Here is a 16,501-nt window from a genome sequence, read left to right on the forward strand (position 1 = left end):
TGCACCTTTCCCCTATAATCGTAGATAAAGTGAAGTTTTTACCGAAATATGATTTGAAAGCTTTGTAGCGGTGTCGCGGTGTCGCGGTGTCGCATTGTCGGAAAGAAGAGTCGTAACGGTACTCGAGCTTGGCGAAAAGTACGTCAGTAGCAGACGCGTCCGAAAAACTTTTTGGATGGTCGTCTCGCCGAGTTTGCGCTCGTCGGAGCTGTCCCTTCGATGCAAGCGCTGACCGTGTCGAGTTTAGCATATTTCGAAACGTTTGCGCTGCGATGCTTTGTTTCTTGACATACAGGCTAAAAAGTTTTGTAATTTACGGAAAAAGAGAACGGGAAAGAGAACGGGGTTCTTTCTACTTGTTTTTCTTTTCCATTCATATAAATAAACAATAGGAAAAGAAAATGATAAAATTCGGTCCGTTTCTAATTATTTTTCATTCATGGTTTGATAACGAATGCGATCTATTCAGAAATTTAATTGTTTTTTGTGTATCCTAAACGTTTCAAGCTGATTTCACGCTGAATAATTATTTTATAACAATATTTGTTACTATTGTCACTATTATGTGCGTACAATTTTCAGACGTCTATAATCGAGGATCATAGAGTTCTGTTATATAAATAGCATAAAATGACGTAGGACTATATTGTCGGTTTTCAATTATAGATTTTATAAATGATGTTAACCAATTCGAATATGCGAATAATTGATTTCTATATATAAAAATATTCTTTTCAAAACTTTTACACGAAGAGTTTTATTTATTTAACATTTTACTTCTTTTTAATTTTTAAATGAAATACGATTATAAATAAAATAAATTTATAAATAGAATATAAATTTAATTTTTAAACAAGATAATTAACATTGCAATCAGTAAGTATTTTTCTTTTTTTTTTTACAGACAAGAAATGAAACCCATTTAGGTATTACTATATAAGTATCAATTGAAAATAATCTACATGTGTATACAATAGATACTTAATGAAAAGACTATAAAGTTGTAATAGACAAAAGAGAAGTGCGTTAAATAGCTCGTTTGCAAGTTTAAATCGGTTGTTTTCAGAACGAGTGAATGTTACGGAACCATTCCGGCTTAAGTGAAATTCCTGAAGTCTCATTGTAGTAGTTCTTAAGTGATATTATTCGCATAATTTGGCAAGGACCAAAGTCTTTGGTTGGTAACGTTACGGTTTCATCGAATATATATACAGAAATATATACGTATACGTTTTCTCGATTATGAGATGGTCTATGAGAGATACGTTTAGAAACACATGATGTAATTATAAAATTGTTTTTCTTAATTAAAATATATTCAATAAAGAGATATCATTATGGGAATAGTAAGAAATAATTAAAAGATACGTATATCCGCCTGAAAAAAATGATATAGCATTATTAAGTCATGATTTTTTAGATCATTATTGTAGAACATATGAAAGAATATTGCAAAATAAGAACTAAAAATATTAATCTTTATAGATATATGTATATCATCTTTATGTTATTTTATTTCGTATTTTGCAATAATTTCAATTTGGAATGTGTAATTGGAGCAATAAAGTAAAATTAATTTTCTTGGAATTTCTAGCTTGGAATGTCTCAATTATATAATTAGATATTTTTGTAATTAAAAATTATTAGAGGATCTATTTAAGAGTGATAATCGAATCGAGTTACAAGTTAAATTTGAAAAGTTTCATTACTTAATATAATCGCAGTGTTTTTAACAAGGGGAAATAATGATAACGGAGTCGAAATCACTTTTGCTCCTACGAAATGGAGCAAAAGTAATTAGAACTGTTTTATCGAGTGGAAAAAGAGAAGTAAAAAGAATGAATACTTGGAGACGATGCGTATCAATCAGTAAATTATCGGTAATAATCTACGATACAGCTATACGTGATCAATTGGACAGTCTGTTCATTGTTAAATATCTACTAGACTCATGAACGTTTGATACTGGGAATAGACTAATGAGACTTGTACAGAGTTCATACGATACGATAGAGGTTCATTAAATTTCTTACTAATCGATCTGCCATCGATTCTGAATCTAGTTTGAATACTTTTGTGAAATGGATCTTTTATATCGAAGGAACGTGACGCGACAAAGATTTGAGTTATTATTTCTCGAATAAAAAAAAAAAAAAAAAAAAAAAACAGAAACAAAAACAAAAAAAAAACAAAAAAAAAGAAATGTGTTTCCTGGTAACACCTATGGACAAAATTTTTTATTTTTTATTGTTTCTATAAACAAAAAATGTCATTATCTTTTAAATTCTTGACATATTTCATATTGCATATTTAAAAATTTGATAAAGCTCTTTTTTCTAAAGTTTTTCATTTTCAAATAACATTTAAAAGGCATATATCGATACAAAAATACCATTCGACACCATTTACGTTGATATTAAATTCATAGAAGGAATATAAAATGTAAATTAGTTTGACTATATGTGCGTATGTGTGTAGGTAATATTTCACTTATGCAAGAAGGAAAGCGACGGAAATAGCATGGCAATGTCGGGATCGTTCACGTGACGATGTAAATAAATTGTCTTTACGGCGCGTCCAAATTTCCACACAAAGTAAGTATCGACCGCGAGATTCTCCAACTCGTTAAACTTTCAAGTAGTTGGACGAAGGATAATTCCGATTATTCGGTGCGTGCTTCACCCGAGTGCGGCTCCAATTAGTGAAAGATCAAGAAGCGAACTCGTTTGTAGTTCTTACGTCGTTCGAAAAGAAGAAAAGAAATCTTTTTAACCGTCTGAACTTTCTCTTTTTCGTACGACTTTTTTATTTAGAATAAAAACTTAAAAAGGAATAATAATTTAACGCTTATGAGGCGTCTCGTTTGTAGACGAGACATACTTTTAATCAATCTTTACATCTTCGTTTTATTATATATGTATATAATAAATAAGAAGCGAGACAATGGAGGGAGAATAGAATATTTTTTAATTATTTTTTAGTTTACACATATTTCGCAAAATATAAAGAATTTATTTTGTTCGATTCATTGTTGTCCGATATGTCATATATATTGTACACTTCTTTTTCAACATTTTTAGAGTCCGCAATTTTTCGCATTTCATATACGGTAAATGTAACAAATATTTTTAGACTTTGAATTTGAAATAACTGTTATATCAAATATCCAATGAAGAATGTGAATAATATGTTTAGGTCCTGATGACTTGACTGATATTAATCACTTTTGAAAATATTCTGATTATATTATCATTTCGCTTCTTCCATTATTCGTCTTCTCTATGCCTTTCCATCTTCTCTATGGAAATATTAATATTAATTTCAAATCAAAGAAAAAATATGAAAAGATTCTTCATATTATTGCTTTTGTTGAATTAAAGAAAAAACCAATAAGAATCGGCTGACTTTGTACATAGCTGCGATTTACGAGAGAACCAATCAAATAATCCGTAGACGTAAGCGCGGAACGAATTTTATCATGGCGATTTGTGCAACGTGCAAAGAGTTCTTCTACACGCTCGAATGCTTTTGTTTGCCGTAATTTTCCACTTTCAAAATACGAGCACGCTGTATCGCTGTCACTTGCAATTTACTTAGAAAATTCAAATGAAAAATGTATTCGAGCGTTCTAATAAAATATAGCAGACGAGCGTGGTAAAGGATTAAAGTAAAAGTTTTTTTTCCGCAATCAAAAATTTGTCCTATTTCAATTAAAATATCCAGTCTATTTATGTTCGTCGACATACACATATGTGAATGTTAATGCTACAGGATTCACGTTAACTAAATATGAATAAGCAATGACACGAGTAAATTATAATTTCGATACTCATCATTAATATAATGAATCGTGATAAATATATAGATATTATTGATCTATCATTAAATCCAAATAAAATTGATAACATCGATCTTCTTCTTATACGTTTTAATTATCGCCTTACGTAAGATTTTTCTCATGTTAAATTAAGAATACGAAAGGAAAGATTATAGGTACATAATAATAACGAAATATCTGTAAAACACAAAATGGCCGCAAAACGATTATACTTTCTCCTTTGTCACGTTTTTCATAAAGCTTAATTGAATGCTTTCGTGGCTATTTCCTTCAGCAGCGAACCGTACGGATCGTTGGGATTCGAAAATTTCGAGTGGAATCGGAAGCTGTGTTATTAATGACGCAGAGAGTTCGATTGCTTTTCGACGGTGAGCCGCGTGACTCGGTACCACTACGTTTCGCGAGCCACCCTCCGTTATCCAATCCTCTCCTTCTTCCTCTCCTCTTGTCTATGTCCTGCTGTAATCGATGAAAAATGTTTCAATTTTATCTCGACGAATTTAAATATTGCCCTGAGGATAACGAAAAAATCTGTTCGACAAATCGGATTGTTCGATAAAATATGCATTCTGTCACTGACTTATTCGCTTTTGAGCGAAGAATAGGATTGATAACTGTGGCTCTCGATTGCACTTAAAATCAGTTTACTCTTAATATACTATCCAAGAGAATAGTAATTGATTATTCGCGATAGTATGGTAGCTATTGCTAGCGAGGATTGTAATTAACATGAGCGAAAGCCTTTTTCTTGTAGCAATTAACTAACTAATTTATTAAGAGAATTCGATTAAAACTCATAAGTGAAACGATGGGATATATACTGTTGTCCCAATCGATGTACCTACATATAGATACCTATGGCAAATATATTCAGTCGAAATTAGCTCGTTAAATGTTCGAAAATGGTGAACAATCGTTTTCTTTTTTTTTTTCAATTTCGCAAACGATTTAACATCCCTTTTCTCTGTGAGAACGAACCATTCTCATCTACCCATTTCATTTTATTTCTATTTCAATGATTCATTGATATTCCACGTAAACCTAAACTGACTTAGTCGTAGTACTTACTATTTAGTTCTATGGTGACAGTAGTTTTGGGCGGTGATGCCAAGTGAGTGTTACTTGCTTCACAGGACAATTTGGCATGATGATGACTTCTCGTGAGGCCTTTCACTGTCACATTGCTTATCGTTATGACATTGCTTTCCCCTTCAGGCCCTTGTGTCTCTCGAACCTCCGTCGGTGCATCGATTTTCTGCGGCCCGAGAGACCACACGACTTGCGGTTTTGGTTTACCTGTCGCACAGAAACACAGAAGGGGAATGAGAGAGACAGACATACAGTGTATGTTTGTATGGATGTGTATATGTGAGAGACAGATGCAGAGGGAGAGAGAGAGAGAGAGACAGAGAGACGAAAATAGCTTTCCCGAAGGGAGATAAGTTATGGAATCTCGGGAAGTTTCCAATTTCTCTATTACAGAGATGGGATATGGATGTTTGACTGACCTTGAGACGAATGTTACAACTTTATTGTTTGAATGGTAATTTATAATATAATTGATTCTCAGATCATTCATTCGACTATGAATAATGTATTAATTCATTGTTGAATGCTTTTTCTGTTTCTCCGAGAATATAAAAAAAGTTTATTATACAATGACGATAAAATAAATATCTATCATCGCAATTATACAAAAGTAATATAGTTAACAATATTTTATAGAGAGGAAATAGTTATATAGATTAGATGACGATAGAAAAAAAAAGAGAGAATTGACTATAAGTTTTGTTTTGCATGTATATCTCTACAATGAAAGAACGAAAGAGAATAATTAATACCGAATGAAATATTTTAGTATGTATTCTATATGTTGAATGCTTGGAACTATTAGAAACAACCGTTGAAATCATATCAATTAATATCAAAGTTATCTGAGATTGTAGATAATTCATAATGTTTTCATCAATATTCCTCGTTACTGACGTTTCAAAGGAACGAAGAAAGAGACGATGAATGTGTGACAGCAAATCCAAGTTAACGGGATCATTTGGACGGAATCAAAGAGACAATCCGTGTTTCCGTCTAATCTAGGAATCGATCTAATCGGATACTAGGACGAGTCAGGAGAAACATCGACATACTCTGTAGCGTCGTCAATCACGGACAACGACAGGTCTTATTTGCTCGCGACAACAGCCGATCGACGTTGAGGTCGCTGCTGATGGCATCGCTCTCTCAATCTAGAGCCCGTCTGTTTCTCCAATTTATTGGCACCGCTATATCCGATGGAGATGCGCGCAAGACTTCCTACTGTTAATTACGTATGTGTTTGCATTTTCATTTCGTATTGCCATCATTGTCATCTGTAAAGACAGGAAAGCTATCTCTTTGAAATTCAAAGCTTTTGTCATTCAAAGTTTTGCTTGATTATTTCGATATAATACGGAATAGTCATAATCATTTTCTTTCAGTCGAATTTTATAAACTTAGTTGTAGTTTTACAATTCGAAAAAAAAAAGATATAATTAAATTCAAAATTCTTGAAAAAGAATAAATGATTTCTTAAAACATCTAAAAGTACAAATTTTTATCTCACCCTATATATATATATATATTCGAATAGAATACAAATTGCCTGATCTAATAATTATTTTTTAGTTTTTAAATAAGCCATGTATGATTAGATACACATCTATTGCATATGATATTGAAATCTTTAATTATAAAATATAATTTTGTAGATTTACAGATAGCAAATCCCTTTTATAAAAGAAAAAAACAGCGTTACTTTCGACAACATTTTCAATAGTTTATTATTTAACAAACCCTCGTCTATAATCTCGTACTCTCTTACGGCAAATAATAATCTAACACTGAAAGCGCTACGTGTGGTGCATTTTTAATTAGCCAAAACCGTAATTTTACAACTTTAATATTACAGAGTTGTGATCCTACCTAGTATGAATGCGTATATTTATTACAATGGGTCTCTATTTCTGGTATATTTTCCATATGTTTCAAAGTTAATACCAAAAACTTTTGTCTTGAAGCAGCTATCTACAATTTTTTTTTTCTCTTCTGCAATGCAGAAAGAGATACGAATGAGTTTCTGATTAAAAATAGTATAATATTATTAACGTTAAATTATGCATTTTTAATCCATCATCAGTCTTCGTTCATTTCTTCGTCATTGATTTTGTCGATTTATTAACAATATTACATCTATATCTGATATTTATTTCCTCTATATGCAAGAAAAGAATTATCTCAATGGATGTTTTGTTAATTTGTTTGACAGATGTAATTTTAGAAAGAGAGTATGACACATGCGAGAAGGTTGCATTTTTTTAAATGCAAGTTTTCGTATCTACCTGTAGCGAATTATTCACTTAATGAGAGTAATCAGACAAAGGAAAGAGAGAGAGGGAGAGAAAGAAAGAGAGATGGAGAGAAAGAAAGAGAGAGAGAGATAGGGAGAGAAAGAAAGAAAGAGAGAGAGAGAGAGAGAGAGAGAACATACAAAGCGGGGATAAAGGCTTGAGGAAGGAACTAAAGGGTGCATAAAAGCGGAGATCAGGCGAACGCTCCTCTCGCTTGTCTTTCTTCCCCCATAACTTCCGAGGAATTATTTCATTGCCGGAGGAAATGAGAGAGAGAAAGAGAGAGAGAGAGAGAGAGAGAGAGAGAGAGAATGATGAAGGCAGAGAGATAAAAAGAGAGATAGAGAGAACGAGAAGAAGATGCTTTATCGTTTCGAGGACGCTTTTATCTGTGTTATCTTGGATGTTGACGATGTATGTGTATTCTAACAAAAGATTTTATATATCTATTACAATGATTCATTTGTTTAAAATTGAATTGATAAGATAGATTAAATAAAATATTCAATAATGATTTACTCTATGACCTTAATGACGATCACCTATTTTTTATTTGAATTAGATACTTAGTTATAATTTGTTTTTTAAAATGTTGTATTTTTAAACTTATTTTAATTTTATATTATATTATTAAATTTATTATCCAACTATATTTCCTTTATTTTACTTTTTTTTTTTTTTTTTTTTCTATCTGACAGAACATTGCTGCTGTATCTGTTTTTATTATATATACTCTTGAATTTGTATATATGCGTCTTATGCTTGATTCTATTACAGTACATACATAATATTATAGTATATACATAAATACATAGGTACAATACGTACATATATATATATATATATATGTGTATGTGTATGTATGTGTGTGTACTATTATATTATAGCATATGGACAATGTACATACGTCCTTTGTGTTCCGATGAAAGCCTGAAGGAAATTAAAGTGGACATGCTTAACGCACATGTACATTCAATTTTACTATTCGAGAAATTTCATTTAACCAATATTACCAGATGACAACCCGTATCATTTCATTGTAAAATAAACCATCAATGCGTCGACAATAACAAGGGACATGAGAGGACATGTTATACTCTTCTGTCAACATAGAAACTTTAGTCAAATAATAATTTGAAAAGATAGTATTTAATCGATACTGCTGTGTTGGACGATAATATTTCGATTTATTTATCAATGTTACACATTAGGGTATTGCGTCCGTTCAGAAGTAAAGCATTAAAATGAAAAAAATCATAACGCGTTATACTAGGAGAATCATTTCATTAATCGATATGATACAATTTAATTAAGTAATACGCTTGAAATTATTGAGAGTATAGATTTTAAGGATTGAATAAATACTCTTTAATTTATTAAAACATATTTTTATCTTTTTTCACTTTTAGTTTTGTGTTGTGTACATCGAATAAATGGAGTAAATTTCAGGAGACAATCGAGATAGAAGAATTTTGGGGTTGAGAACGAACGTTCCAAGATTTTCATTGCTCGCGTGTCGCGTTAAAACAAACATTTTATCGCGGTCGTCGCGGCGCGCCGTTGTAAAATTGCGTTCGCGGCGACATTCTAACAATACCGGACGAGGCTCGAGGGAACCAAGAGGAAAGTGAAGAGGAAAGCGAAGAGGAAAGCGAGGAAGAAAGCTAGGAGGAGCGTGGAAACATGGTGCATTGTGAAACAACAATGCAAGGTACAATGCACACGGTGAGGCCTGCCGGAGAAACCTTTTCGAAGGTGAACACAGGATAACGTTGCACCATTTTTAAACGTATCCAACCCGTTGCGAATACTTCTGTTTCTATTATAGCTACGATATATCTGCTGTATCTTGCGATCGGATAAGCCCGTAAGGTTATAAGGTGAACATATCGTGATCTAGACCGACGTCAATTTTAAGAGAGAAACGGTATGAAAAAGAAAATGAAATGTTTTCTCTTTTATTTTTCCTTCTTTTCTCGATTTTCTCCAAAGTTCAAAAAGCCGATATGTGGGTGTAAGTATTATGCCTTTTACGAACACTCCGATAAACGAGCAGTAAAGTTAAAAATACAGACGACACATTTTTCTTAAGCGAGAATTTTATCGACTTTGAAATTGAACCAATTGAACGACCGGATGAATTTAAACGAATTTACGGTGAGATAATACCGACACATACAACGACATCGATAAAGATCTCGGAGCCGATAGTATCATATTAGTCTGACCAAAATACAGTATCTTTTATAGTTTTATGACACAATAAAAGAAATTAAAGCTGCCACCGGCTTTGTTATTGCCTTTCTTTCTCTCTCTCTCACTTTCTAACTCTTTTATTCTTTTTTTTTCATGAGCCGGAGCGTATATATATATATATCAAGAGTTGTGATTAGCAAGAAAAAAATCTACTTTGCGCTTGTGCATGTAAAAGGCAATGCAATAAACCAAGTTGCATATATAACTTGGATAAGTTACTTTCAGCTGTACTTATGAATCTTTCTTTCTCTCCCTTTCTCTTTCTCTCTTTCTCTCTCTTTCTCTTACTCTCCACACTCACTGATCTTTCTTTTCCCTTTAAATCGCGAGGGGTAATTCGTATCTTTCGGCTTTACTAGAAGAGATGACCTGCTTTCCGCCAAACGTTCTAATTCTATGAGATGAATATACGTACATAAACTGTTTTCAAAAATATTTTTTTTTTACGTGCAAGCTAATATCTATCAAATAAAAGAATTTATTTTCTCTTTTAAGTTCGTAATAAAAGTTTATTTTTAATAACAGTAAAATATTGATTATTTGAACTACATAAAAAGCAAATTATTTCCCATAAATTATTTATATTTTTCTCTTACGATATGTAAATAATAACCTTTCGTGGATTATATGAATTTATTTTATATATATATATATATATCATTTCCAGTAGATACATTTACACACACATATAGTTTTAAACGTTTCCCAATCGTATCTTTTATCGGTGAGTTCGAAATTTCTTCGTTCGTAGCTCGATAGCGTCGCAGGATAAATCATACGTCCCGTGTGAACCTGCGACTGGCAGTGATAATAAACAATGCGAAGATTAACCTGCAAGGCTACTCTCGAGTTCTATCTATGCTTGCTGGTGTGCGTACGTTCACACGCTACTTGCAATATAGACCATAATAGACTGCATTGATGTACGTAGGTCGTTGAATAAAGTCGTGAGAGACGTTCGTCATTGTGTGCTTTTGTTCAAGTTTCATTGAAAATGCTCCGGCGTATCTTTCAAAATATTCATTTCATATTTCTTTATATTTCTTCATATTTCTTTTCTTTCAAATTGATTACATTTTTTTTTTTGCAATTTACTCGCGACTACGAATCAAAATTTTTTATTAGTTTTCTTTTTTTACAATCTGTATATGTTAATATATCAATGCAATTTATTTTTCTCATTGAAAATTGAGAATGTGCAAACGGAACAGCCGTTTATTTCATGAAGTATTTAGCTGTCGACTACATAGTATTCCTTCTCAAGTAGGTACTGTTTTGTCGTATTGTTCCTTTGAATTATCTTCTTACGTTTAGTGAAGTATAGAGAGAGAGAGAGAGAGAAAGAGAGAGAGAGAGAGAGAGAGAGAGAGAAGAGAGAGAAGAGAGAGAGAGATAGAGAAGCATTGATTTTGCATTACGTATAATTTATCCTATGATTTTTCGCAGAATTGAAAAGATTGTCGATACATTTTCTCACGGGACTTTTAAGCAGAGACATATCGTAAAGAATGCGTAGATAAATTTAACAAAACTATAGGCGAAGATAAATATTCTCTAGAAACATATTTATAAAAGACAGACCGGAACGCCGTTAAGACAAGTAGGCCTTCCAAGGATGTCTTTAGGGAGAAATGGTTATGTTTGCACTTGCCGTTGATTTGGTTTGACGCTAGATTCTCTAAGAGAGGAATTTCGATATTCGAAATTCCCTCGAGTTCTAATTCCCTCGACGATTTCAGACACGACGTAACGATTATATTCGCGGCCAACGTTTAATCCAACTTGATAACGAACATTTGATAATTGAATTAGTCAAAGGACACGCGCTCGAATTTCCAGTAGATAACACTTACTTCTTCCAATCATCTTTTTCCGCTCGCACGCGTTTACGTTTCGGCGAACTTCTTGTTACGAGATAATAGGTCAGGTATTCGGTACTAGCGATAGTGCATGGAAGCGAAAAACACTTCTAGTATGAGTAAACTTTGTTTCGATCTACGGTGACAAATCGTTCGTTTGAAAGTTAGGAAAAGCATTTGGAAGAAAGTATTTGCATAAGGGCTATCTATGCAATTTCAATTGATTGATGTGAACGTTATCGAAGTTGAGACTTTTCTCGACAAAAAATACCTATCTTGAAAAGTAAACATTTTTCTGTGATAAATAAGTATAATCCGAGGTCTAATAAAGATGCGTGAAGAGTATAGCGTGAAAAGGACCGTTTAGAGAACGAATCAGGGAAACAAGTTTTAAAGAGAAGAGTAGGGCAATGAGGGTTCCTTAATGTGTTCGTTCGTCCATAGAGCAAACGATTTCACGTAAATCGTCTGAAAATGGGTGGGAAAAGAGGAGAAGGCGTCTTTCCGCGAATCTTGCGTATGAAACGAAAAATCCCATTTCCCTGAAAACCGCGGGTATCCTCTGGCACAAGGCCAATTCCATTTGAAGTAGCCATCGCTCGAGTCCTCCTCGGTCCTTTTCGAAAGAGAGAGAGAGAGAGAGAGAGAGAGAAAGAGTTGGAGGTTACAAATCCGGCTTACTTTTTCGTAGGCGCGCACGAGGCGTCGTGCTGCGTACTGTCGAGCTCTCTGCTGACTTTTTTGGACTTTAGCCAATTTTTATTTTTCCTTCGTCTACCTACCTTTTCCTCGCAACACGGGTGACGCGACCGTACGCGAAATTGCGCCTTAGCGATGCTCTCCTTGCTTCCATATCGGGCTCTATTATCACGCTGGATATCGTCTTTCTGTTGTTTGCGCCTTCGTACTACCCGCATTCGCAAAGAATCGCTTTCTAGCACTTTAGAAAGCTTACGGACCAACGTTGAACTTGCATTCGATCGAAGACACTGCCCTTCCAATAATCGATCTGCTATTCCTTTTTGACTCCTCTTATCGAATATCGGGAAGAATGCGACGATAACCAAAATTATCCTCTTTTCTTTCGTTTCTCTATCTTTCATGTTGATATCATTGAGAAAGTAAGAGAGAGAGAGAGAGAGAGAGAGAGAGAGAGATAAATAGAAGAAAAAGAGAGATAAAAAGGAGGAAAGGAAAAAGAGAGACAGAGAGGCAGGTAGAAAATTATTTTCAAGACGGTTTCCGTTCCATTTTCATTTCACTGGGTTATAACCAACGATTTTTCGTCAGACCTCATTACCACGAGCACTTAGGAGCGGCGTGCGATTTGATCGAGTATGACGGATGTTCGCTTTTTCGTTCTTAAACGCACGGCACAAGCACTTATCGTAATCTAGATCTTATTTTCTCAAAACGAAGTGTCCGATGATGGATCGACATGACTGCTTATTCGTATTTTATACAAATCTGGCATTGGAACTTGAGTATATCAAGCATTTTTTGTATAGTTTCTGTTTGAAACGAAGAGACTTTCCTTTGAGAGGACAACTACAGTGTCAGACATTGCAAAGTTTCTCGAATATCGATCCATTCGGTTGCTTTATCTCGATCGATCCAATATAATGTTGAAAACAGTCTTCAAAAGTTTGGATGGTTTATACTCACCTCCGTGAACCTCGCAGACGAGGGTGAGGTCGGCCCCTTCAGGGTAGGCTTCGAGGAGTTTGCTCATGTCTCGTCTCTTCGTGTCGTAGATTATCGGTTTCGACGGCGGAACTGTAAGCAGACAAGAAAATACGTCGGTCGAAAGTAATGCACGATATCAATCTTTCATTTTTTAAAGTATCTATCCCATAAATCCTTTTTATAAGTATGTTGGTTTATCTATAGGTAAGAAATATACAAAATTGATGCTTCGAGTTTGCTCGTATGCATAATCGATGAAGATCCAACCTGTTTTTAAATTTAATCCAAGATTCGATTTCAATTTAAATTCCTGGATTCGAATTCTTCTTGTAAATAGATAGGTACGTTATATACTTGTATACCTTGATCTATATACGTTCTTCTTATCAATCTTACAAGGAGAAAATCTGTCATGATATAAATTCATACGCGAAGCTTATGAGCTTATTGCACAAGAAGTATGAGCTTATTGCACATTCAGAAAAGAGAATGTCTATCTACTTCACATAAAAACTCCTTTATTGGAATCAATAATTAAGGGACGTTTCAAAGTCGTGGCTTATCTCCTCGGTAGACATACTGGTATCCATCGTGAGTATACATTGTACATTATCATCTTCTCGTGGTTTTGAAAACAGAGCCCTAGGCGGTACGTGGTACGTGGCTGAAAGAATATACTGGTGGATGAGGAAAGAGAGATGAGGGAGGAGAGTGGAAGCAAATGGGGAGGACGAAGAGGAAAGCGGCTTCTATTTGAGTCGAAGCGGTCTCTACCTCCTGCGTTTCCTCTTTCATCACCGGCTCAATCCACGATACAGAGGAGGCAAGTGCAAACAGGCCGAGCTCATCCCGATATGTTCTCGGCCGGATGCCTCGTGGAAATTGCCTCGGGTTATTGTCGCCGCATCGCTGGCCGGAGGCGCGCTGCAACAGAGCTAGACGAGCGAAGTCTGTCGAGAGGGAAAAAGACTGACTGCGGAGGGAGAGACGTAAAGAGTTTCGAAATCGATGCAAAAATCGTAGAAAGCTGGTAAGCGTGGTTGCGAGGTAAAGCTCGATAAGCGAGCTCAACTTTGGTAATGCTCCTTGAAGAAAATATACTTCTCTACGATTCGAGAAAAGCACTCACTATCGGGCCAGACTTTCGACTACATTTAAATTTGTGGTGAGGTAGTGAACGCTTTCGCACTCTTCGAAACTTGTCTTCTCGTTAGTCGATTTTATCATAACGTATATTTTTCAATATCGTGAATATCTCTTAGATACTTTCCATTGTTTTATATTATTCCTTTATCTTGTTTCGAAAATAACATGGATAACGAAACAGAGAAGAGAGAAGATCGAGTCAACGGCATAGGTTTAAAGCGTACGATTCCCTTGGAATTTGTACGTATGTACATAGGTATGTACATATGTACATACATGCAAGTTGCCGCGCCTGCACTTCTAATCTTCCTTGAGATTAGAGACGCGAGAGGCTTGCGTCGTTTTAGCGTTGCTAATGCCACCGCTCGGAACCTTTTATGGCTCGCTTATCCGTAGGAATCATCTAGGAAACGACGTTGTCTTTTCTCAAACTGTGATTTTGCTTCGAGTTGGTATTGTTCTCTCGACGAAAATCAAAAGATCTCGTCGCCTAGGACTAGCATTGTTTCGAAAAAGAAAGACACTTTCGTTGGCCGTACGATGCGTGATTTCCATCCGACCGACTTTTCGCATTGCTCGCAAGCACGACCATCACTCGTAAGTACAGCGTTTATTTTAACTGATCCATTTGACACGATAAGAGCTGCATTCGCCTAACACGACTACTTACTCTTCAAAAGAGTATAAAACGTGACACTTATTTTATCGATTTTTACTGATGGAATACTTTTCGCCGAATTTCTTTAAAAAGTCGTTCTACTTACGACAATTTCGATTTAAATCGATTTATACTATTCTACGTAGATCTTTTAAAATAATTATTTTGCGAGATTTTAATAAATAAAATGTATAGTTTCCGTTATAATTATTTCCATTATAATTGGCATCATTAAAATTAGAAATAGATTATAAAAATATTTTTCGCTCATAATGCTGACCAGATTACATGAGAGATTTATTCGTAAATCCGAATGAAAATAGACTTTCATCGCTTAGGGTATTCTCGATGGTATTCGAAAAGCCAGTAAAGCGGTTAGAATCGGAAAAAGCTTTGCTACAAGCTACATCTTCCAAATGTTCTGCGGACGAATATGATTTGCAGGATTCACAAGAGTCATCCCTCCTTCAAGTGCAATCGATGCTTTCGCTGTTGATACAAGTAGAAAATGACGGTGATTTGCCTTTGCGAATTCTCAAATCAAGCGTGGTATTTTTCGAGATCCCGGGCTGGAAAAAGGAAGAGAAAAAAGACAAATAATAATAATAATAATAATAATAGCAGTAATAATAGTAGTAGTAGTAATAGTAGCAATAGTAGTAATAATAGTAATAGTAATAGTAATAATAATAATAATAGTAATAGAACAAAAAGGGTCGCAAAAATAAAAGAACCAGAATGAACTCATGAAGGGTGCAAAAGGGCGCGAGAACGATACGTATTCGTGACTTGGTCATAGCAACGGTTGTCACAAAGTACCTTAGAAAACTTTTTAAAGAATTTTTAGCGTCGACTTGAACAGGAAGTCGTGAAATACAAAATGTTGCTGTCTAGCTTGATACTCGGAGTTAGTATAGCAGTTGTAAATGGAAACTGTCGAGCGACGCTTCGCGCGCGCGTCTTTACGCATTCAACCGCTAGATCTTACCCTCGAAAATTTATTAACGAAAACTTTCCGCTCCATCGTACCGAGAAGAAGAAACACGATATTATGGTCGAGCATAGGTGTATCCAACGCGTTTTCTTATAAAATATTTTCCGCTGTTCCGTTAGACATCCTTTTCTACTAAAACTGCTTCCCGTACAAGATATTACAAGAGTTTCATAAGATTTACGAAAGACACAGGGTATCGCGACGTTTTGAAAAATTCTTGTAATTCCGAATTTATTCCGGTACAAGGATTTTGTTCGTTATCTAACGGCTATTTTAATTATAACATGATAACCATTAAATATCGCACGAGCACGATCCATTTTTTGATGGATCCATTCTCTGAAAGAATAGGGATGTTAAATGATGGACGTTTATTTACAGATAGGTAAAATTTTAATATATTATAAGGGTAATGTTCTCGGAAAAGGGCTTTTACATAATTTTTCTTCAGTGTTTTTTAAAGGTATATTTTAATCGGCAAAATTTAAACAAACAGAAGAAATTAAATGGTCGAGAAAACAATTTTCGTTCATTTTAAAGCAAAATTAATACTGGGATACGTAAAATATTAACTTCAAAGTAAATACACGAACGATGGCGGAAAAATTGTTTGTGAAAAGGTTAACTCACTTAACCGTGGAAATTATTAGATTGAGTAATTTCTGTCATATTTTTAGATAA

General features: G+C 34.4%; 1 protein-coding gene across 5 annotated transcripts in view; it reads right to left on the reverse strand.

The window, feature by feature from the left end:
* Positions 1-16,501, reverse strand: part of LOC124951239 (nephrin-like) — a 125,551-nt gene that overhangs the window by 49,425 nt on the left and 59,625 nt on the right. For all 5 annotated transcript variants that reach the window (XM_047499310.1, XM_047499308.1, XM_047499309.1 and 2 more), the window contains 2 exons: positions 13,002-13,112; positions 4,907-5,134 (listed from right to left, as the gene is read on the reverse strand). In XM_047499310.1, the coding sequence (XP_047355266.1) occupies positions 4,907-5,134; positions 13,002-13,112 (339 nt within the window). The remainder of the gene's footprint in view (positions 1-4,906; positions 5,135-13,001; positions 13,113-16,501) is intronic.

Source organism: Vespa velutina, chromosome 8 (genome assembly GCF_912470025.1).
Source record: "Vespa velutina chromosome 8, iVesVel2.1, whole genome shotgun sequence".
Classification (NCBI taxonomy): domain Eukaryota; kingdom Metazoa; phylum Arthropoda; class Insecta; order Hymenoptera; family Vespidae; genus Vespa; species Vespa velutina.